The sequence below is a fragment of the Solenopsis invicta genome, chromosome 1, assembly GCF_016802725.1.
Source record: "Solenopsis invicta isolate M01_SB chromosome 1, UNIL_Sinv_3.0, whole genome shotgun sequence".
NCBI classification, from domain to species: domain Eukaryota; kingdom Metazoa; phylum Arthropoda; class Insecta; order Hymenoptera; family Formicidae; genus Solenopsis; species Solenopsis invicta.
The window spans coordinates 1,858,863-1,882,494 of record NC_052664.1 but is presented as its reverse complement, the minus strand read 5'-3'; the positions used below and the strand labels follow the sequence as shown (position 1 = coordinate 1,882,494).

At 33.3% G+C, this 23,632-nt stretch overlaps 1 protein-coding gene and 1 long non-coding RNA gene across 3 annotated transcripts in view; both read right to left on the bottom strand.

Annotated features, from left to right (window-relative positions):
- Positions 1-1,297: 1,297 nt before the first annotated feature.
- The window catches only part of LOC105201593 (pyruvate kinase), a 55,462-nt gene continuing 33,127 nt past the window's right edge, over positions 1,298-23,632 (bottom strand). For both annotated transcript variants that reach the window (XM_039454664.1, XM_039454660.1), the window contains 6 exons: positions 22,907-23,251; positions 20,734-20,920; positions 13,600-14,121; positions 8,517-8,855; positions 7,749-7,905; positions 1,298-1,475 (listed from right to left, as the gene is read on the bottom strand). In XM_039454664.1, coding sequence (XP_039310598.1) covers positions 1,463-1,475; positions 7,749-7,905; positions 8,517-8,855; positions 13,600-14,121; positions 20,734-20,920; positions 22,907-23,251 — 1,563 coding nt within the window. In that variant the 3' untranslated portion in view covers positions 1,298-1,462. The remainder of the gene's footprint in view (positions 1,476-7,748; positions 7,906-8,516; positions 8,856-13,599; positions 14,122-20,733; positions 20,921-22,906; positions 23,252-23,632) is intronic.
- Positions 16,873-20,717, bottom strand: LOC120358901. The gene is made up of 2 exons (XR_005575778.1): positions 17,196-20,717; positions 16,873-17,042 (listed from the first exon to the last, which is right to left on the bottom strand). It is a non-coding gene; the product is annotated as an uncharacterized LOC120358901 (long non-coding RNA).

The following is a 23,632-nucleotide window of genomic DNA, read 5'->3' as shown; positions in this document are numbered from 1 at the left end:
ACCTAATGCTGATTCGCTTCGCCATTGATAGACAAATTTCCAGGTAGCTATTAGTTACGTTAGATAATCATCCTTGGTTGAATCATGTCAAGTATGTTTACGTGTATCAATTCAGTTGACATTTACAATTTCGGCCAACTTGCATGAAAAGAATTACATTGATCAGATTATTTTAATTATTTTACACTCGACCTCTCACGGATAAATATCGATCATTTGATGTTTTCAAAATCACGCAGAAACTGAAATTAAGAATGTTCGCTGTATATGAAAATAATGACTGTGTATAATTGTGTCGACTTGTGTCATAATTGGAAAGCACTGAATTATATAATGTGTTACACAATATCGCTTGCTCATATTTTGAAATTGCCGCTATGTAGTTATATATTTTGTCTAATAATGGCGGTTTCCGGTAATTGGCGTAACTCTCTTTATAATAACTCTAAGCATTCCCATCCGATCAATTGCGTTACAATACTCCGCTCCTAGTCGGAACAACCGGTCGAAGAATTCTTAACCGTAGCTAATGTAAGTGTACTTAGCCTCCGACAACCATCCTTCTCACCTCTCCACGAAAACGAGGCTTTCGTGCGCTGCCAAGTGTCCTGGCTAGTAACCGAAATTCCCGACTCTCGCTGGTGTATCTGCATCCTCGCTCCCGTTGCAGCAACAAAACCGGGACTGCCGTGTCGGGACTTCGGGCTAAGGTCCTTGGCAGTCACCACGGATTTCCTCCGTTATCTATGACTTTCCGTCACACCGAAAAAGCACGTAGTTATCGATCTGCCTATCGACTAGGCACCGAGCTAGCCCACGTTCCATGCAGTAGGTCTTACCCACCACGCGCGCCGAATTCGAAACCATGCCTACTCGGTACAGCCTTCTTAGGCCATCCGTCCGATAGCGACATCGCACTATCGCACGCGCTTCCATACGCCCCAAAATCAAAATCTTGAAGTACTGTCTGTCCGTTTAATTTATCGCTTACCGTCACTTTCGACTATCCGTCTGATTCATATATGTCAAAATAAATAAAAACTCATGTTCGTTATATAGAATACTCCATATTCGTGTTAAATTATTTGAAAACCGCCGTTTTTTCCTCTCGCTCAAACCATTTTCGTCGCACCGCGCCGACCGAGCTAGTCTGCGCGCAAAAAGTCGATTTATTTCAAGCAACCGATAAAAATTCAAATCCGTAATGTCGGTAATTCTATCACTTTATGCAAGCGTACGCATGCACTTTCTTCAATATATCGCATTTTGGTATTTCAATAAAATAATATTGAGTTTGTAAGATTAGTAGTTGATATAACTATATTTAATGGAACTCATACAAGAATCATATACAATTACATACATAGTAATGTAAATAGTTCAAGTATCACTCGGTAATCTTTGCATTATATCTACATCCATGAAAACTATACTTCCTATAATTTTCCAGTATAATGCAAGCTTAGTCAACGGTCCTGAAAATAAAAAATATTAATTAACACCAATAATTGAATACATCATTATTAAAAATATAACCACAATATTGAAGTACAGAAAACGGATAACTATACTTGAATTGATTTCATAAATTATATTCTTAAAAAGACAACGTGCTAAAATATAAGCAATATTATCAATTAGACTTATTAAAAGTGACATTAAAAATGACATATATGAAGAATGATTGAAAAGTAATACACATCAAAGCAATGTTGCCATTTTGTAGTCACACGGTGCCACACTGCCACCCCATAGTAAGCCTAGCCACGTAGAAAGTTTCAACGAGTGCTGCTCTATAGGCTGGCGGTATGGCTGCAAAACGGCAACACTGTGCCAAAGTTGTTAAAAATCAACGGCTGCAACTCATACAAGAAAAGCTACATACGAACCATATCCGTATAGGCTCAAGCATCGCAATGATTGGCTTCTATTTAATGTACGTATGCCTATTATCATTGCTACTGAGCAATATTGATTGCAGTAGTCGATTTCTGAAAATCTTATGCACACGCGTGTAACCCTACAACTTGAATTTGTAGTAACAAGAAATGATTTGATCATAATTCAAGATTTGTTTGTATCGTGTACTCTAACACATACTCTTACTCACTACTATTATATTATACTTATATTCTTACTCCAACGCACTCCAATATGTTTGCTGCAAAGATTAAAGCGCGTTAAAGTAAAAATATGTTAGAGCACGCGATGCAAACCATTCTATAAACTTATACATACATATCCATAACTACAATTATAGCAAGCTTTATTCCGTTTCTTAGAACAATTTCAAAATGGTGCGTTGTGTGTAATATGCCAACAAGATTTCAACAATTAAATAATTGAATTTTACGTGCTGAAAACGTAACGCCAACGGAATTTTATCGTCGTTTATCGCTATACTATATAATGATAAAACTTTACAGAAGTACAGTAAATCCTTATGCTATTAAATTTCCTCAATGTGAATCGAAATATGTTAATATTGCCAATGAACCTGGCAATGAAAACCAGAGCACATTATTGTAACGACCTGACTTCGCGCACTGGCGGTGTTAATTCGGTGGACGATGAGTAGGTCGCCAAGAGAACTAGACTGATTTCGAAGGTTGACAAAATAATTTATTTAACACAGAATAAAATATATAATGCCGTATTCGCGGACGCGGCGCGCGGACGGACGGAATGGAAAATATAACGCTCGGACAGATGGAAGCGGTAACTACGCGCGGATGGACAAATAATCGCAAGCTATATACACGCAGGTGATTCCGAGACGAACTTCTCCGAACTCGGAATCCCTGTTTACAAATCGGCTCGGCCCTGCCGAAGGCCGCGCCACGGCCACGTGACTATACAACTCGCGCGCGCGGTATAGCTGTACTTCGGTACGAAACGATCGCAACACGAGGCGGTTAATACCGCGTTGGTGTTGCGGCGGAGGCAACGACTCACGCCAAGATCTCTTGGTGGAAGCGCGGAACTCCACACTCCAGATCGTAAGTCGATGCCGACGGAGAAGAAACTGGATCGTGATTTCTCCGGTCCACCGAGATCTCTCGGTTGAGCTCAAGGCGCTTGAGCCCGTAGAAACGGAGGCGGATAGGATGCTCATCGCCGAAATCTCTCAGCAGAAACCAAGTTTGCTTGATTTCAAATCGAAGCAGATAGGAGTACTGCTTCTTAGCGGACGGACGGTTCGGATAAGAAGAAGCCTCGTTTGTCGAAGCGGCGACGCTTATATAGCCAAATCTCGAGAGGAGGGGCGGTGTAGGGGACGGACGGTTCGGTAACGGAGAGGAAGTCCCCGCTACTCAAAATCGGCAGCCACTTCGGTCGCTTCTCAAGCGCGTGCACGCGGAGATGTTTTCGACACGCGGATGCGTTTTCGCGCGCTACGCCGGTGGAAAGTATTTATTAGGCGCTGTGCGCCGGTTGTTTGGCTGTCCAGCGCATGTTCCGCCGGCGTGAAACGGTAGATGGTCCGAGAGGGAAGCGGAAAGACGGTTTGTTACATTATATAAAACTTTTCGGAATTATTCAATTATTTCCTAAATTTCTATAATGTTTTCTAAGAAAAACGAAATCATTCTGATTAAAATTCATTCCAAATAATCCCACCAGTTTTGGTGACTGATGAAAATCACGACGCTATGTTAACACATATAATCGCTGTAGGTTGGAACAGAATAAAAACTTGCTATAATTGTAGTTATAGGTTGGGTATAAGCTTATGTGCAAATTCTTTGCTAATTCAAGTTGCATGTATGTGCATTATGTTTCAACCGCCCTTCGTATTTAAATCAAATCCCAGTAAAAAATTTTTTCACTGGGGGGATAGCGTTTTTTATAATATATAGATCTACTTCCTGACGTATTAACATGCAATTTATGATACTCTGTGCGTGTGCGTGCATGTGTGTGTGTGTACGCGCGCGTGCGTGAGTGTGTGTGTGTGTGTGTGTGTGTTTGCGCGCGCGCGCGTGTATTTATATAATATATTATCATTACTTTATGTGTTATTTAATATTTACACGAGCAACAGAAAAATTAATCGAGATACCATTTCACATGTTTAAAAAACTCAGTAAAAATTTTTGTATGAATGTATTTTAATCAACTTCCTGCACCTAGTAACCATCATACAAAAACATGCTATACATTGCATCTGATATTTGCGTCATTAAATATATAGCATTTTTATAAAAACTTCTATATTTAATTCTTTGTGGCATTTTTTTTATAGTGAATATAATTTCGTAAAACTTATTGTCCGAGGATTTTCGGAATCGCTGAGTACGAATCCAATGTGAATATAAAATTCAAAATGGCGGATCCGATATGGCAGACGGAATTTTCAAAATCAATCAAATTCGTTTAGAACATTGACAATTATGTTTGCCATATTGGTGCGCCATATTACATTTGGCATTTCAAATTTTGTATTTTTGACATCAAATTCGTAATCAGAGACCTCGAAAACACTGAATAACAAGTTTCAAGCGAATCTGGTTGATTTTGATAAGTTTGTCCGCCATATTCCCAGTGAGAAATAATAGGTTGAAAAGTCTAATCAACGTCTAAAAAACCAGTTGATATAGACGTCTAAAGTTTGGTCGATTAGACGTCTTGCATAGACTCTCTATGAATAATTTCTTCGAAATATCCGCATAACTATTATATTATTGCACCACTTGATCTCAATGAACAAAACAATATTTTAGTAATATTTTAAAACATTTTTTGTAAAAAAAATTCTCAGGTATTTTTTTCGAAAATTCCTAAGTGGCCACCCATCCAAGTTGTAACCGCGGTAAACGATACTTGACTTCCAAGATTGTTGCAAACTGGATCCCTCGTGACAACCTGTAAATACTTTGTACTAATCCGTGTAAATAACTGGTAGATCAGATCAATATCTGTTATCGAAAAGATAAAACATGTATAATTAAAGAATATTATTTATATAAAAATATATAAAATTATTATTTTTTTACTATTTTCACTAATGCGGAACAGAATCTGGAATAACTTTTCTGTTATTTGTTTAAATAAGAAAATTGTAACTAAAAATTATGTATCAATATAATACAATAATTAAATCAAATATGAAAAAATTTTGGAGAGTTGGGTTTATAAAAGACGTCTTACATGACTCAATTTTCAACTTTATGTTAGCTAGATAAAAGAAAAAAATAGTGATGTTAATTATTTTTGTTAATTATATATTTGCAAAACTACATCTAGTAGAAACGAAATTTTCGAGTGGTTGAAAAGTAGTTGAAATACTTATTAATATCAACCATTAACGTCGAATAGACGTCTTTTCAACTTATTAATATTAACCATCAACGGCATAGACATCGAATAGACGTCTTTTCAACTTATCAATTCTCACTAGGTTAGAGCGACCATTTTGAATTTTTAACACTAGATTAGTAATTAGCGACCTCGGAAATTCCTAAATAGCAAGTTTTAAGCAAATCCAGTCAATTTTGATAATTTTGTCTATATTGTATCTGCCATTTTAAATTCTGAATTTTTGACGTCAAATTCGTAATCAGCAACTAAAAACTCATAGATAATGATTTTGAAGTTCAAGTTATTATGCAACATTTTATGCAAATAAATTTAATTTCTAAAAACGACAATTTTTTAGTATATATTTATTACAAATTTATATTAATAACAAATTTATTTTAAATATGATTCTAAAACTTGATTATTAGTTAGAATAAACCTTTAGCAATCCAGCAATACTAAACATGCTAAAGGAATACGCGAAACAATTGATTCATTGATAAAAGCTTGGATGGTAAGTGTAGCTCCTAGAACTACACCGTGACGCAAAAAGTTAATGTCAAAACATAATGCATTACATTCTATACCATCGATACATGAGTGTAACGAGCGTAAAAACCTATCTTACAAATGACTACAACACTACGCTTCTTCCTCGATTTAAACTTAATTTTTTATGCGTTATCGTTGTGTGACATAATTTTGACTATTTTCTTTCTTGCTTTAAATATCATAAAAAATAACATTTATTTTATTTTTATCCAAGCACAGCAAAAATAGGTCTTTTTGTAAGTTATGCAACATGCTATTCCGCATAAAAATCACTAAAAATTATAATTTTATATTTATTTATAAGAAAAATATATTTTAATTACATATTTCATCTTTCTGACAATATCTATTGAATTGATCTATCACAAATATACATTCAGAAACATTAAGTGTTCATGACTCATCACAAAGCGTCAGTTCCCGTATGATCTTAGAGGTCAAGCAATACTGAGCCCAGTCTCGAATTGAATGGGTGACCGTTTTTGTATTCAATAATGCTAGGTGACTATAGCTTAGACGACTGCGCTTGTAGAATGATTATAGAAATGATATAACACTAGATTATGAGGTATAAATGTCTAGAAGGAGAGCATGCATTTGTTTAGTTTTCTTATCAGTATATAATTATATATTGTTCCGGAATAGTCTAACAAATCAAAAAACGCACGAAAGGATCACGAGTTGCATCGGTTGATTGAGTTGGCTACACGGACGTGTTCTCGCAAACAAGGCATTGTGCATTGCCGATCCTTTTTTTCGCATTAGTATTAACGAATCGAGGTCTTTGTCCTGAGTGTATCGGCGCCGCGTATCAATCGAGATCTGTCGCGCATCCCCGTGTCTAACTCTCGAGGCTCATCGTTTCCGTCTCAGCACAGTTCTCGCTCATTGTAAACCGACACGAAATCGAGTAATCGCTTACGAATTCCACGGTGGTAGCGAAAACCACGAATTTTGCCAAAACTTTCTTTCCGTCGCTCATCGGCTCGAGGTAAAGAGTGTCGTGTCCGCGATTTCTATCATTTTTTTTCGCGAATTTTATGACAATTATCAGTATAACCCGTCGTGACATACATCTCCGCGTGTCACCAAGCGGTCAGCTATTTCTGCCATTCCAAAGTACATAACTCTCGAATCCGCTAGTGGCTCGATGCGCATCCGCGATCGGACTTTGATCACTGCGATCCGTTTGATAATCTCGTCGCGAGAAGATCTCTGTTGCGTCCAAAGCCATAGAAACGTTCCGCTCAAGATCTCCGTCGCGTTCGCAAGCAGCACATTCGATCAAACACAAGATTTCCATTCGTTTCGTATTATTTTGAGTCGCTCATTGAGAGTAATTAAATGCTAAATGTAAAATTGACATGTGAAATATTGAATAAATTTGTTTGCTTTTCTAGCTAGTCTATTGTTCACAGTCAACCCCCATTCCTCTCTACTCCCGATCCAAAAAATTTCGGAAGTAGCGTATTCGTTACCATATACATATAATTAATTAAATTTGAATACGCATATAATTGTGTATAATTAGATATAAGATAGATTATATGTATATAATTATATAAAAAATGTTTTACCGAGAATATACCATACGTATCACATACAACGAATATATCTAGTTTCTATTACATACATATATTTTTTTACGGAAATGTATTGAACGTAATTACATTAATATACTTCACTTATTTAAATTATTGTAAATCCATAAATTGACGTTAATAATATTTAATAAGTATTTTCTATAATTACTGTTAAAGTAAATCAAGAAATATAAGAATAAACAGATAAAATAAATTATATTATACAACATTCAAAAAAAATCTTCATAAGGGTCGGTATCACTATAAATCGTGCATACAGAATCTCCTTTAATAAATTCATGTTCTACGTACACAATACGAAGTGTATTTGTGAAGCCCGAACCTTGCCGCCATCCTGTCACAACTATTACAGAATCGCCGGTTTTGACAAAACCACGACTTTTGCCAAAATTTAATCCAAATTGTACACGCACGTCCACATCCTTTACCCAATCGGCTAATGGTGCTCCTGTATAATTAAGATTATAGTGATGAATATAATACGCATGCAAATATTGCACATATGCTTTAATATTCTTGGTTTTAATGTTTTGATAAAATTTTGATAAAACATTTTGTTGAATTTTGTTTATTTTGAAACATTTTGATTAGTAATTCCATCTTAATTTACTGTTGCAAAATATCTGCAATTTTTCATTGCAATTTCATTAATATTTTATTCCAATTTCAATAAAATCTTACTTTTTCATCAAATAATATTAATAATTTGTTATTATAATTTCATTGAATTCTCATTAAAATGTCATCTGTTTTTCATTAAATGCAGAAAATAATCTTTTCAGTAAAATAATTAAAATTTTAGGGCATATTTATTAAAATTTCATAAAAAATGAAACAAAGGTTCATCGAAGTTTTATTAAAATTTTTCTACTCAAAATAAATTATATCTTACAAAGATTTAAAAAAAAATAAAGTCTTGTTAATATTTGTTAGAAAGTATATACATGTATATTATGAAATCACATTTGCCAAGTTTGTATACTATTACTCCTAAGTCAATTTACGATATAACACTGTAAAATAAACCTTGAATAATTATTTTTATCGATATTATTATACCTTCATAGTACAATGGTAATATTCCACGGTACAAATGTGCTTGTCGAGCAACTTGATGGAATCTGGTAACTGCAATAATAGGACAACGAGGCCTATATTTCGCAATTAAATGTGCGGATCGGCCAGATGTAGTAATAACAATAATAGCACTGGCCAAACATTTAACAGATGCTTCTACAGAAGCAATAGCAACAGCGTGCGTAGCATCAATAGGCGGAAGAGCTTTACTCGTCAGATCGTGGAAGATTTGTGTCTGCCAAATTGCAGCTTCTGCTTCCTTACAAATATTGGCCATTGTGCGAACACATTCCAAAGGATAATCACCTTTTGCTGTTTCACCTAAAAGTACAGTCAGACAAAATTTATAAATGCATATCTAATAATAACCATTATATCAATATTTCATTTATATAATAAAAATAGATTTTAAATAAAATGTATTAAATTTCCGGAAGTTAGTACCCCTATAGTACGAAATTGTTCTGTTAAGAGTTCTGGATTCCTGCTATCCTCCTTCTTATTATTATTATTATTATCATTGTCATCGTCGTTATCATTGTCGTTACCATTATTGTTATTGGTATTATTATTATTGTTATTGGTATTATTATTATTGTTACTATTATTATTATATTATACAGTAGGACAAAAGTCTGAATACACCCTCATAACTTTTGAACAAATCTAGATAAAAAGTTGAAATTTGGAGAAATTATATAGGATCATGAAAGCTATTTTACTGATCTTATCAATTTGACCTTGAATGGCGTCGCCAAGGTCACATCGAAATCACATTAACTTTTTTAAAATAAAACACCCTATTTTTAATTCCAGAATCTAATAGCTGGTCAAAAGCTTTCAAAAACACTATAAATAAGTTTATTTTTGTTAAATACTTATCGAGTTGTGAGGCTTGAAAACTACAGTTTACTGTAACTTTCAAGCCTCATAACTCAGAAAGTACTTAATAAAAAATAACTCGTTATAGTGTTTTAAAAAGTTCTCAAAATCGACTACAAGAACATGCAATAAAAAATATAGAATGTTAGGGAAGTACCAATACCCTTTAATTAGGGAATTACCAATACTCTAATATTGTATCTTTTATTGCATATTCTTGTAGCTTATTTTGAGATTTTTCCAAAATACTATAAGAAAGTTTATTTTTGTTAAGTACTTTCCGAGTTGTGACGCTTGAAAGTTATAGTACACTTTCAAGCCTCACAACTCGGAAAGTATTCAACAAAAATAAACTTTCTTGTAGTGTTTTGGAAAGGTCTCGAGATAAGTTACAAGAATATGCAATGAAAAATAAGCAGTTCCATTAAAAAAATTGAAAGTGACCTTCACGTGACCTTCAACCAACTATTCAAGGTCAAATTAATAACACTATCTTATGTCCCCCTCAAAATCAAAGAACTTGTCTGAAACATTTTTGTCTACTGAGTTTAGTGACGACATAATTTTAATTTATTACTGAAAATCGTAATTTTATTTACATTATTTTTTAAACAAATGTTCGAATCCGAGTAAATTTCTTTATGCAATTAAAAATTAAAACAATGCGCGACCAAATACCGTGGTATTCCGTATACCGCTCGCATAACGCAGAGCAGAGAACACCGCATTTCTCCATAATATTACGTCATATCATGCTTTCTTTCTCGACCAAATGTCAAGAGGAAAATACACGATAAAGCGCGCCCCAACAATAGCCATTGCTGCTATATGCACGCACGCACGCACGCACTTTTTTCTACAAAACCCAAATGGTATTATCTTTCTACTGAAAAATTTTCCTATTTTAAACCATGTGGTACTCTCTAGAATTTCTATACAAAATCTAAGTGGTACTATCTTGTATTATCATTCTTTCTCTTTCCTTCAAAAGTCTTCCTATTCCAACCTAAGTGGTATTTACTTTGTAACGATGCACCCCCGAAAATGCATCCTTTCCGGCCACTATCAGTTGGGAGAAAGCCGCCGGGTTATAGCCGAAAAATAGCGGAGGCAAACGGAGTCGCCGGGTATAAATAGGGCAGTGTGTTCCGAAGAGATCGCTTTTTTCTGTCAGCCAGCAACGCTACCTGATCCGCTGCGCTAATATTCCGGAAAATCAGTGGTTGAAGGTACTTGGTCACGGTGGAGGTACTCCACTTTTCTGACAACTTTCCTGCCTTCCCGCACCCTCGAGAGCGCGAGCACCAGACTCTCAACCAAGGTTCTTGGCGGGAAGAAGGTCCTTGTCCTGCTCTCAAGCAGCGGAGATTTCTTCTCTTCCGGGGAACGCCGGAAAACGAGACCGTCGAGTTCGGGATCTCGATCGAGGTTCTCGACGTGTTTCTACGATCTCCAAACCGCCATTGCTCATTTAACGAACGCGGCTGATCAACCGTTAGGCCAATTCGCGCACCGCAAAGGACCGCGCTGTAAGCTCTACCCGCGTTGCCACAAGTCTCGAGATCGTGTCCGAGTAAAGACAACGCCCGTACATGTGTTCCGATAACCGGCGACATCCCGCGGTCGCTTGTAAATAGACTCATCCGTTATATATACTCGCGTTGCAAATCTGTCCGTCCGCACGTATACACTTTCCGTATGACTTACTGTGAATTCTCTTTTTTTCTATCAAAATAAATGTTTCTCTTGTACATTGTAAAACCGCCGCATAGTTATTATACGCACCAAGATTCTTTTCTCTTTCCCGATCAAACCTTTTCTTTCGCACCGTTCCGACGAGCTAGTCCGCGCGAAGAAAAACGGCTTATTACAATTTAATGTTTTGAATAAATATTAAATATTGTGATTGTCGTTCATTTTTGAGCGTTTTGAATTTCTCGCCTACCTGCTGATTTCTTCGTTTTGTTAGCATATGCAGCTTTTGCCTTCTCCGCTCTGCCCTTCTATCGTTAAGTAAAGTTAGTCAACCCTCGCGCAAAAGACAGTCGTTGTCGTGAAATTTTGGCATAATTTACTTGATGTAATTTAGTGAAGTGACGCTGCCTTCTTGCAGACCAGCATTTCAAAACATATGATGAAATAAAAAAATGACTCGATGAATGAATTGCTTCAAAAAATGAACATTTTTTTTATCACGGAATCTACTTATTGCCAGAAAAGTAGGAAAAAGTTATAGTTAATCCGTAATGGTCACACTTCTAAATAATAACATAATGGTCACATGGGGTCCCCACTAAACCCCCCTGCACAAAATCAGTTGCCATTTGCCAGTTTTTTGATATTTCGTCGCAAAAATTTTACTGGACATACCTTGAGGTTTGTTCTTTATCAGCCAATAATTTTTTAAAAATTAGAATTTAACATAATGAAAAAAATTCAAATAGAAAAACTGCAAAATTTGACTTTTTTACAAAAATATTCATAAAATTTTTGAGATAGTTCAACAAAAATTTAGAGGTGTATTATCAAGATAGTATACTTTCAAATAAATTTAACATAATAAACAAATTCAAATTTTAAACAATGCAAAATTTGACTTTTTTTACAAAAAAATTCATAAAATTTTTAATTTTTGAGATAATTCAACAAACATTTAGGAGTATATTCTCAAGAGAGTATACTTTAGATAAAAATTAGTTTCATAAAAGGTTGTTCGATTTTGAATGGTCTGTGTATCCTTAAAGTTAGAAAAAGGACGCGTAGGGTCTATTGGACCCTAAGTGACCATTACGGATTAACCCTTAAACACACCTATAAAATACGGAAACACATTTTTGGGTCTAGGAAACTTTTTCAACTTTGAGAAGCTATATCTTTGATTACAATGAATATTTTTCTACGAATTTGTTTTTAAACAAAAGTTCGAAATCTCAGGAGTGTGACTGCACAATCGGCACTGGCGAAAAATAATTTATTGTGAAATTATAAAAGTAAAAGCATTAAGCAAAAATGAGAAATTGGTGAAAAATCCACTTTTCCTTCAAAAAATCATATCTTCGCAATAAAAAACATTTAAGAACTTTCAAATACGGCGTTTTAAAGCTAAAGAGTCACACTTTCAAAATAAAATTTGGCAAAGTCATTCTTTTTAAAAAGTATAATTACGTAACATGGAGAATATGAGGTATTTTTGGGCATCTAAAAATCTACTTTTATAAAAAAAATCATATCTTTGCAACAAAAAACTTTGAAGAACTTTACAATACGACGTTTTAAAGATAAAGATTCATACTTTCAAAAAAAAAAATTATATCATTGTCATTTCTATTAAAAAATGTACTTATGTAACAAGGCAAATATAAGGTATTTTTGATTAAATCGTGTCTAAAATTGAAAATTGATGTGTTTCATGATATATGTCGGAAAAACTCCCTTTTTCTACAGTATTTTATAGTATTCCAACTTTAAACAAAGTATATGCGAATAACATTCGCAAAACGACCTGTTCGAATGTATTTCGTCCAGCTTTTTTTATGTAAAATACTCACAAAAAAAGTTTCGCTTACACACTATATGGGTCGCATTGACCCTAACAAAACTTTGCTGCCGTGCCGTCCAAATTCTAGTTGACCAAAAAAGTAGATCAACCATATCAATCGAAAGAGAAGATTTCAAACTTTTTTTACGTCTTAGTCCGAACCTCCTATCTCATTCCGTCTTCACTTAGCAAGCGTTCAAAACTTCATATGGAGTCTCTCAGACCCACTTACGTGTTTAAGGGTTAAAGGTGATAAATATTTAGGATAAAATATAATTTAAAGTCTCTTTAAAATAAACATATTTTTTTGTAAAAATGTTCTTTAAAATTAACTGGAATATTTAAAGTCTGTTAAATTTCATTTTCAGTTAATCATATTAAAATGTATTTCTACACGATTTATATTTAATAGTATACTTAATTTATACTTTGTATCAATAGAGTTTTCTTATCGACTTTATTTTTAGTCACATATTTCCATCACATATTATGTATTTTATCCTTCCCCTCTCAATTCTTTTCGCATGTATTTTTTATATCTTTAGTGTACTATTTTATTATATTTATTATTTCTTACATCTTATTTGTGATATTATTCGATTCTATTCTTAATTTCTTTTATACTAACATAATAAAATAAATTACCTGACAACATAACGCAATCAGCACCATCAAGAATGGCATTAGCAACGTCTGAAGTTTCGGCTCTCGTAGCACGTGGTTTCTTCACCATAGACTCTAGCATTTGCGTGGCGCAAATTACTGGCTTGCCAACTTTGTTGCATCTGCTGATCATGGACTTCTGTGCCAAGAATACTTTCTGCGGTGGTATTTCTATTCCTAAGTCACCACGCGCTACCATGATACCATCAGATGCATCAATAATCTCATCGAGATTCGTCATGCCCTGTTGATTTTCGATCTTTGATATGATTTTTATATTTTTGCCCTTCTCACCAAGAATGTCACGAATTTCAGTTAATGCAGCAGCATTTCTAATGAAAGAAGCAAATATCATATCAACTTCTTGTTCAACGCCAAACTGAAGATCAGATTTATCTTTTTCCGATACTGCTGGAAGATCCACTGGTACTCCTGGCAAATTCACACCTTTACGGGAACCTAGCATACCACCATTTTCAACAGTCGTCGAAATTAAATTAGGACCTAAAAAATAAGACAAATCAATATATTTTTTATAGTATTTTTCATAGATACATTAATATTTTTTATTATCAAGAAAATAAGAAGAATATATCAATGTAAGACAAGAAAAACAAATCAAGATGGACAAGAAGATCAAATCATTATAACTTGAAGTTAAAATAGGCAATGCAGTTTTATATAGTTACAGTTATAGAGCAAAATCTCTTAATACAGAACAAATGTTTTATGTATAGTTTTATATATAATTTTTAATTCTTTCGAACTGTGCGCCATTCAGTTTCAAATACAGCTCTTAAATTGAATCAAAAAAGCAGAATTAGTTATTATTACAGAATTAGTAATCAATTTAATATTAATAATGTTAACCAGCATCTTTAAAATTCCTTATCCTAGAAAAAATGGAAAATTTGTTGCAAAAAATATTACCTCAATCAGGATTTGAAACTGGATCTCCCTACATTCCATAAGGACATCTTAATCAGTTCGATCATCGAGGTATGTGACAATATTTATCGCAACAACCAATATTATATATTAAGAGAACATTATTATTACGCTAACGTCCTAGCGTCTTAAAATTAGAATAAATTCGCGATCACACAAAAAACATTATTTCGACACTAACAAAAGGAGTCCGCGAGTGCATCACCGATTTTAATAAAATTTTATGGGCGTGTATTCACTCACACTTTTACTGTAGTAATGCTCTCTTATGTGATAAGAGAGCATATCTTCACGCATCTTGTGGATTATCAATACATCTATCGAAAACTTTATCTTGGATTAATACCTCTTAAAATTCAGCAATGAGGTCAAAAAAAGCATTAATACGCTCAGGACAAGAATGCACGCGCTTAAATAGATATTCTGCAAGACAAGATACAAGGTGTTCCTCTTTAGTACCATATTTAGAAGTATTCTCTCTCACTTTACGCCATATGCGCTCAATTCCTTGTGTATAAACACCTGTTTCCAGATCTATGAAATTTGTCTAATGATTGACAGAGAGATGTTCAAAATCTTTAGCCGCCAAACATTCGTAGGTTTTCCATTTATCAGACATTATCATTGTACCTAGCAGTATCCATTCTTTGATACACCTAAGTAGAGATATTGAAGTACAATCAGGAACGGGTACTAGGAATATTTTTTTAGTGCCACGTTTTTAACCGCCAAATACCAATTTTCCATTAATTAAACGTCCACAATTATATTTTCACTTTCCAAATTTTGCTTCGTCAATTTCGACAGTTCCGGGTTCGCCTAATTTTTGCGAGCTTTTCTCAGCCCAGTATACACAAACTTCATGACAGTAACTACTCTAATTTACAATACTCTCTGAAGACAAATCGAGATCATCAGAAATGAAACCCTATCGGGGTATAGGTAACCATAAGAAATGATGAATAACTTTACACGCCGTAGTTAACGGCAAATGTACGTGATCGAACCACGTGTTTATTTTAACGCTTCTCTTAAAATTACATTGAATTTTTCTCTTTTTTTTTCTTAGATTTCGCAAAAATGATAAGTGCTATGACAACGAAAAAAAAGCGTATTATGATTCAATGTGAGTTTATTGCTACAATTAGGGCACTTTATCTTAACAAATGTTATGCTGTACAATAAATTGTACGCACCAAATCGCATCAAAAGCATCGTAAATAAACAAACTGTATTTTATATTTTCAGTCATACTCGTTAAATTAGAAATATATTCAAGAAAAAAATTCAGACGAATTAAAAACGTATTTCAAATACGTTCCGGCTTCAGACATTTATACTTTCGTAGCGATTTATTGCTTACGAGAGCGACATTTCAGTGTAGCCGTGTAGCGGCAGCAAGTAGAACTACAGGAGTTCATAGTATCTCGAGGCTGTAGCGGAAAAATTCTGTTTTGGAAGATACACGATAAATTGAGAGAACCATGTGGTACAGAAAACGCGTGGGCGAGGTAGGGGTTCCGCTCCTTCCCCTGCACACCCTCCCCGTATTTTTCCTAACTCAACCTAACTCTATTTCAGTTACAATTTGGCCCTAATTTCAAATCTAATATCGCAACGTGATCAATTGGATATCCTTGGCCAAATTACTTGTTAGTAAAAAAAATTTTACAGCGTTCAACAAATATACAAATTAAAGGTAAAGATTCACGCTTTTGAAAGCTGTAAACTGGATTTGTGTGCAATTCTTATTTCACGTCATGAAACTATACAACGTTTGAATAAAATTTTGACATTTGACGGATTCTTTTACAAATTTTGTAAAGATCCACGACGTAAAATAAAAATCCTACAGAAATGCGGTTTATAGCATTTAAAAGCGTCAATCTCTATCTTTAATTTGCGTATTTATCGAGCATTCCACAATTTTTATTCACCGAGTTATTCAACATTAAATAAAAGGCCATTTTTGCTTCAGTGTTGAATAAGTCAGTAAACAAAAATACTTTTAAAATGCTTTTTTAAATATTTTTTAACAATTATTTTTGACAAAGTTACACTTTCTTGAATTTCGCCTATTTTGGAGAGTCAGAATAGGTGATCCTTTAATTTTGCTGTCGAGTGTATAATTATAATATTGTAAGTAGCTTTCCACAATATCTTTCCACATTACCTATAATGTACTGACTCTTATATAAGGTACTAATGCGATATTTTATTGTTGATCTTTTTAAAATAGTTTCTCTAATAGGTTTTATTTCATTAAAAAATAAAGATAGAGATCACAAAATTGAAAATATTTTTTAGTTGCTTTTACCTGTTTTTTTGTTTTTTGGTTTCTAGTTATATATGTAATATATATTTTGCTTTCCTGCTAAGCCATATTTATTTGTCTTTATTTTCAGTAGATTAAATCTTCCGAGGAAACCACGTAAAAAAACGCATCAACAATAGTATCTCATGGGTGATGTAAAAAGCTATTGTGAAATTAAAAATTCTATAATTATATATTTTCACAATTATTAGAAGAAACACATAATATGTTATTAGAAAATTTAATATATAATATATAAGAAAAATATTTTGATAGGAATAATGTATAATAGTTTAGCGGAAGGGGTATACTCAACATATTTTTGAGATGGCGACGTCCCCGAGGCTACAGCGCTCCGCGCGCGATCGCCAACTCGGCTGTCAAACCTCAAGTAGTGGGGAGAGAGCGGGCGTCGTTTCAGGAATTGACCCGAAATGTGCATTTTGTTGCAAGCACTGGCCGTGTTTTGCGCTCATTAGCCCATCGCCGCTCGCGCCAACCCACGTCATGCGCTATCAACTTACGTCCGCTTGCGTCGATACCCGATAGCCGCGCCACAGTATAAGTAAGAACAGTAAGTTCACTCCGGCTTAAAACGCGCCGAAAGATGTCCTTTGCGCATGATCAAATCACACAACCAGCTCTATGGCGGTTAAGTTCTGATTGGATGATTTCAACATAATGTTAATTAACCCGACTCAGGTTAATTTAAACCACTGCGCTCGCAAACACTATTGAATCCACGCATAACCAGCAACATAGCAATCTTGTAGTCATCAGATCAAAGATGCCGACACCGAGTGAACCTACTGTTATTACTTATAATGTGGCCGCGCCTCATACCCATTGGCCCATCCGGCCGCAAGTGCAGACATTGACAACCGCGTAACACGTGCTCGCGTTGCGACATACACTTTCTTGTACTTTTGTAGAGCGACTCAGAGGAACTCGTACCGTATGTCTCCATAGAACGCATGCTCATGCCTCTGACCTCAGTTTTATAGAATCGTTAATAGAACTTACACCTCGTATATTCTCGTGGAGTAACATAGTTTAAGCTCTCATGTATATTTACGTGCAACACTACCAGATAAACAAGTATGAAATGCGGATTTGAAATAATAGATAGTGCACCAATGCAGTGTGTAGTATAAAGACTTGATGTATATGCCATTTTGTTGTGTCATCAACAAGAATCAACGCGCACAAGTAATAAATTGAAAAAGTGTTTGCATAGTATTGTTTTGCTGTGTTTAATATGTCAAAATTTGTGCCAAATAAAGAGCATTCGCGGACAATGTTAATTTTTTGTTTTTATTTGAAGAAAACTGCTGCTGAATCATACCAATTACTTCAAGAAGCTTATGGTGAACATGCTATATAGTATTATATTAAATTAATTAATTAATTTAATATAATACTTGATGCAACATAAATAGTGATATTACTAATTCTTATTCGACATGCTGTGTTATGACCAAAAATTAATTCGGCGCACATTCTGGTTGAATTCGGAGAAGTATATAAAATCACATAAATAAAAATAAAAGCATTAAGACCTAGCTACGACCAATGAAGGCTTTCTTACTATCATTGTGTTGTTACACTATCGGTCCAATAACATATTTGTAATATAAATAATTTTAATTCGAACACTTTCAATAATTGCGGGTCTTCAATTATACTCCGCACTTGGTTTCGATATTGCCGCTGTTTCGAAAGTTATAATGGTTTAGTACATACGTCAAGCTATTGGAACGCCAATCGCGATATCTACCAATGGTATAAAACGGCGGAAATTTCAAATTGAAGTTTGTCCGGATTTTGGCGCCGCACCCTGTATAACATGGTACGGACATTGGTAACCCTTTTCTATACCCTATTTGAGGACGTGACTTCTATTGGGAATAGGGGAGAACGGCGCAAATGTTCACCGCTGTGTCACTTTGTTAGACGTGCTCGAAGTGATATCAAAGAAAAGCGAGGTAAATTCGAGAAAATCGTTTATTCCACGCAAACACACGCGCACGTGACATACTGTGTTTGCCATACTCAGTAGATATTTGGGCTTAAATTGCATTTCCTGACACCCCTTTCACAGTCAAAAACCGCATTACACCTCGCTGTTCTTCTTTCTAGATTTCCATAGTGATGTCGGACGCACACACGACGCGCTGACCTCACTTCGAGCACGTCTAACAAACAAATGACACAGCAATGAACATTCGTGCCGTTTTCCTCTAATTCCCAACAGAGGTCGTCACGTCCATAAACACAGAAAAGGGTTACCAACGTTCGTGCCATGCTCGTTATACAGTCTGTTTCGTTTTCATTTGACTGACCTAATAATATCGACATACAAAAAAAAAATAATTTTTTTGAGAAAACTAAAGAAAAGAAATACGAAAATACTAAAGATATCAAAGGAAAACCAAAAAATGACAATACAAAAGCTGAATACTATGAAACTCTAAGATAAAAAAAAATCGAGAAAAGACCTGTTCATCTTAAGGATTATTTTTAAATGGTTGAAAAAAATTCCAGATATTCAAGACGCTCAAAATTCTACAGACAGTGCCGTGTTATGGATAATGAAATGCAACCGCTAATAAAAAATAAAATTTTGAAACTATTGGATAAACTAAATACGTGGCTGTTAGTGAAACTGCTAAACAATTTGTCTGGTTAAGGATTTATAAGAATTTATAAGAAAATTTTAACGAACAAGCCTACCATTTTATGTGATAAATGAGCGCCATATATTTAACAAAGAATCAAGATGATCCAATTTCTATAAGAGGAGCAAACATATCAAAATTCGATACCATTATGCACGTAAACGATTCATAGAACAAAACTTCAATATTTAACAGATGAAAAAAAAACAGACTGCAGATTTGTTAATAAAATTTCCAAAACCATGCTTCATAAAATTAATGACTTTGTGCTAAATCAAAATAGAGGAAGTGTTGAAGTGTTTTTTATTTTAACATGCTATTTATCATCTAATAATGTACCTTTTGAACTTTAATTCTTATTAAAGATAGTAACACAATTTTTTTCTTTCTATCATTATTCTTAAAATATTATTTTCTAGATTAACTTACCGAGAAACGTCCAGACTTTTCTTTTCTGCATTCGTGACCAAAGAAAGTTTTTATTTTATTAAAATCTTCATTACAACTATTTGACACAACTACTGTTTCTGCTAAAAACGGTTTATCTTCGCTAAGCTAAATATACATATGTAATGAATCAGTCAATATTTTTTTTATCAGGCATTCAATTGTTATTTTACATGCACAGTGTTGTTTTCGCTGCTTTCTTAACAGCATAAATCTCATTTTATACGTACGAGCTACACAACTATTAAGATAAAATTAACCTCAGGTGACAGTTTTACGAGTGCATTTTGCTTAATTCTTTTATAAAATATACTATTACGCTCTTTCTTTTAACATATTTCAATTGTGTAAAAAGATATTATAATTTTATAAAGCCAATTTGACGAGTTGCAATAATTCGATAATGTTGATAATTCGTACCACTTTAGCATTCCCTTAAAAGCTGTGTTTGAAACCGAAAATAATAGCGCACGGTTCAGAGAATTGAAAAATGTACTTAACAATCAGACAAAAAATATTATTTTAGCATTTCAGTCTTGTTATGGGTCTTTTTGGATTTGGATTATAATTATTTATTTCTCTCACACGCACTCACGCACAAATACATACATTTGTATATATACATATTTTATGCATATAGATATACAGAGAAAAAAAAGAAACAAAAAGGAAGAGAAGAGACAAAGAGGGAGGGAAGAAAGCAAAAGAAAATACATGAATGATACTTACTGACAGCAGAAACAATAAGAGAAATTAAACCATCATCTACAAATACACGATTTCCCGCCTTCAACACTTTTGAGATATTTTCATAGTCAACGTAAACAATTTGATTATTTCCTTTCTCCATATATGTCTTGTCCGTAGATAGTTTAAAGGTCTGACCTTTAATTAATTCAATTTCCGCCGAACCGCCCTGTTAAAATATTATACTTTTTAAATGCAGAGTAAATCACAGATGTTACAGATACAGTTTTTTTGAAAGGCAATCTCAATCATCTCATTATTTTGTGCATATAAATATTAAGATACAATTATTAAAAAATTAATAATTTATAAGATTTTATATTTTATGTCAAAATATGCTAGAAAATAAAATATAAAATGCCTTGTAAACGATAAATATATTGACAAAGAGTGGGCAAGAACTGTAAAATGTTAAATGAAATAAGTCATAGCTTATTCGAAACAGTGGAACAAGTATATTAAAAGTGTAAAGGGGTTAGTGTGAATGGGCTTTACTGTTTAAGAAAATTGCAATTAGAGTTTAACATTAGGATGTTTATACGTTAAGTACCAAAATCTTGAACTACTATCCAAGAGAGCGTCGTGGCTAAGAATGCTAAGTGTTAGCGTTACATTTTTTTTCTCCGCGGCAGACCGGGTTCGATCTCCGCAGTATCAAATTTTTTCTTAAGTCTTTTGCTATTATATTTTATAATTGCATTATCTTTATTATTTTTTAAATTAATTAATAATAATGTACTTACATATAACAATAAAATTAAGCAATTTTTTATTAATAAAAAATTAATAAAAATATTTAATAAATTATTTATAAAAGTAAATAATTAGGCCTTAACGAGCAAATTTATTCCAAAAAATAATACACTTTGAAAGTTTCTACAATATTGTAAATTATAAGACAGTACAAATTAAAGTGTATTATTTTTCGGAATAAATCTGCTCGTTAAGTCCTAATTATTTACCTTTATAAATAATCTTATTATAATAAATAATTTATTATATTTTTGTTAATATTTTATTAATAAAATTTGCTTAATTTTATTATTATATGTAAGTACATTATTATTAATTTTAAAAAATAATGAAAATAATGCAATTATAAAATAAAATAGCAAGACTTAAAAAAAAAATTAATTTGATGCTGCGGAGATTCGAACCCGGTCCGCCGCGGAGGAAAAAATGTAACGCTAACCTTCTCAGCCAAAACGCTCTCTTGGATAGTGGTTCATGATTCTAATACTTGACGTACAAACGTCCCAATATTAAACTTTAATTGCAATTTTTTTAAAAAGTAAGGCCCTTTTATGCTAACCCTTTTACATTTTTAATAAACTTGCTCCCCCCTTTTAAATGAGCTATAATTCATCTCATTTGGCATTTTACAGTTCTTGCCCATTTCTTGTAAAACCTCCTGAAGATTAACATACGTCAAGATTAAGGTCATCGGAGCAGAGTCCCCTATTTGCTATATTTACATTATAAACTATTGATTTTTTAATATCTCTACTTTAATCCTTTTATATAAAATAATTTAAAAAATTAAATTTTATGTAAAAAGTTATATAATTCCATTAAATAAACAAAAATGATCATCAGATCTTCAAAGCTATTCTATTAGAAAAAAAATTTTATCATATAATATTACCTTTCTCACTACAATTTTTCTTGTAATATTTCATATTTTTAGAAATTTTTTATAATTTGATTTTTCAAATAAAAAAATTTTTTTCAGAAAATATAGAATAAGAAATTTTGGAATATATCAAAATATACATACATAATTTTTAGAAAAGGTGTAAACTTATATTCAGAACACTTATAAAGAATACGCTTATTATTTCACTTATCTGTAAAACATTCAGATATTTTCAAGTTATTTTTTTAGTAATTCTGTAAAATATTCTAATTTTCTTACAAAAAATCTGAAAAATTTTTTTTAAATTATAAAATATATATATATATATATAAAATTTTTGGAAAATTATATGAAGAATTGAAAAAAAAATTTCTACTAGAACTTTAATACCAAATAGTTGATAAAAATAAAAAAATTTATATTTTGCTTAATTTTTAGAAATAATATCTTGTAACAACTTTAGTGTATTACTATCATTCTAAATTATATTTTTGTATTTTATTTGTATTATTTACATACGCCTTCTAAGAGACCAGTACGAATTTCAGGACCCTTTGTATCAAGAGCGATAGCGACAGGAATATTAATTCCGGCACGAGCAGTCAAATTCTTCTGCGCTTGGCGAACATTGGTGATAGTTTCGGCATGATAGTCGTGGGATCCATGAGAGAAGTTCAATCGAGCAATGTTCATCCCCGTTTCAATCATCTTCTCCAAGGTCTCTACTGATCTGGATGCGGGACCGATTGTACAAATGATACCAGATAAACGAACGAAGGATACTCGACTGTCGATATCCAGGGCGCACATGTGATCCAATTGACTTTGAGCGTATAACGCTTGAGTATTCGGCTTGCCAGCCATCTGTAAAAGTTGTAATGAGATCAGAAAAAACTCAGAAAAAGAGGTGCATAATCCAGGTCACCGATTTTGCTGAAACTTTGCAGATATATAGTAGTAATATAGTTACTTCTATATGTAACATCGTCTCCGAATAGCATTTGTTACTTTTATACTAATACTACATACAAAGTTTCGACAAAATTGGTGACACGGGTTATGCGCCCTTCCCTTGTCAGACTCATGTCAGACTAAAGATAAAATCCCGATGTTAATTATTTGATGGATGTCAAAAAATGAATGCTGAGAAAAATAATTAAAATAGAAAATAGAGGAAACTTATTTACATCAAATGTTATTTTTATATCATAATATATCAAAATGTAAATATTTTAAGTAAATACA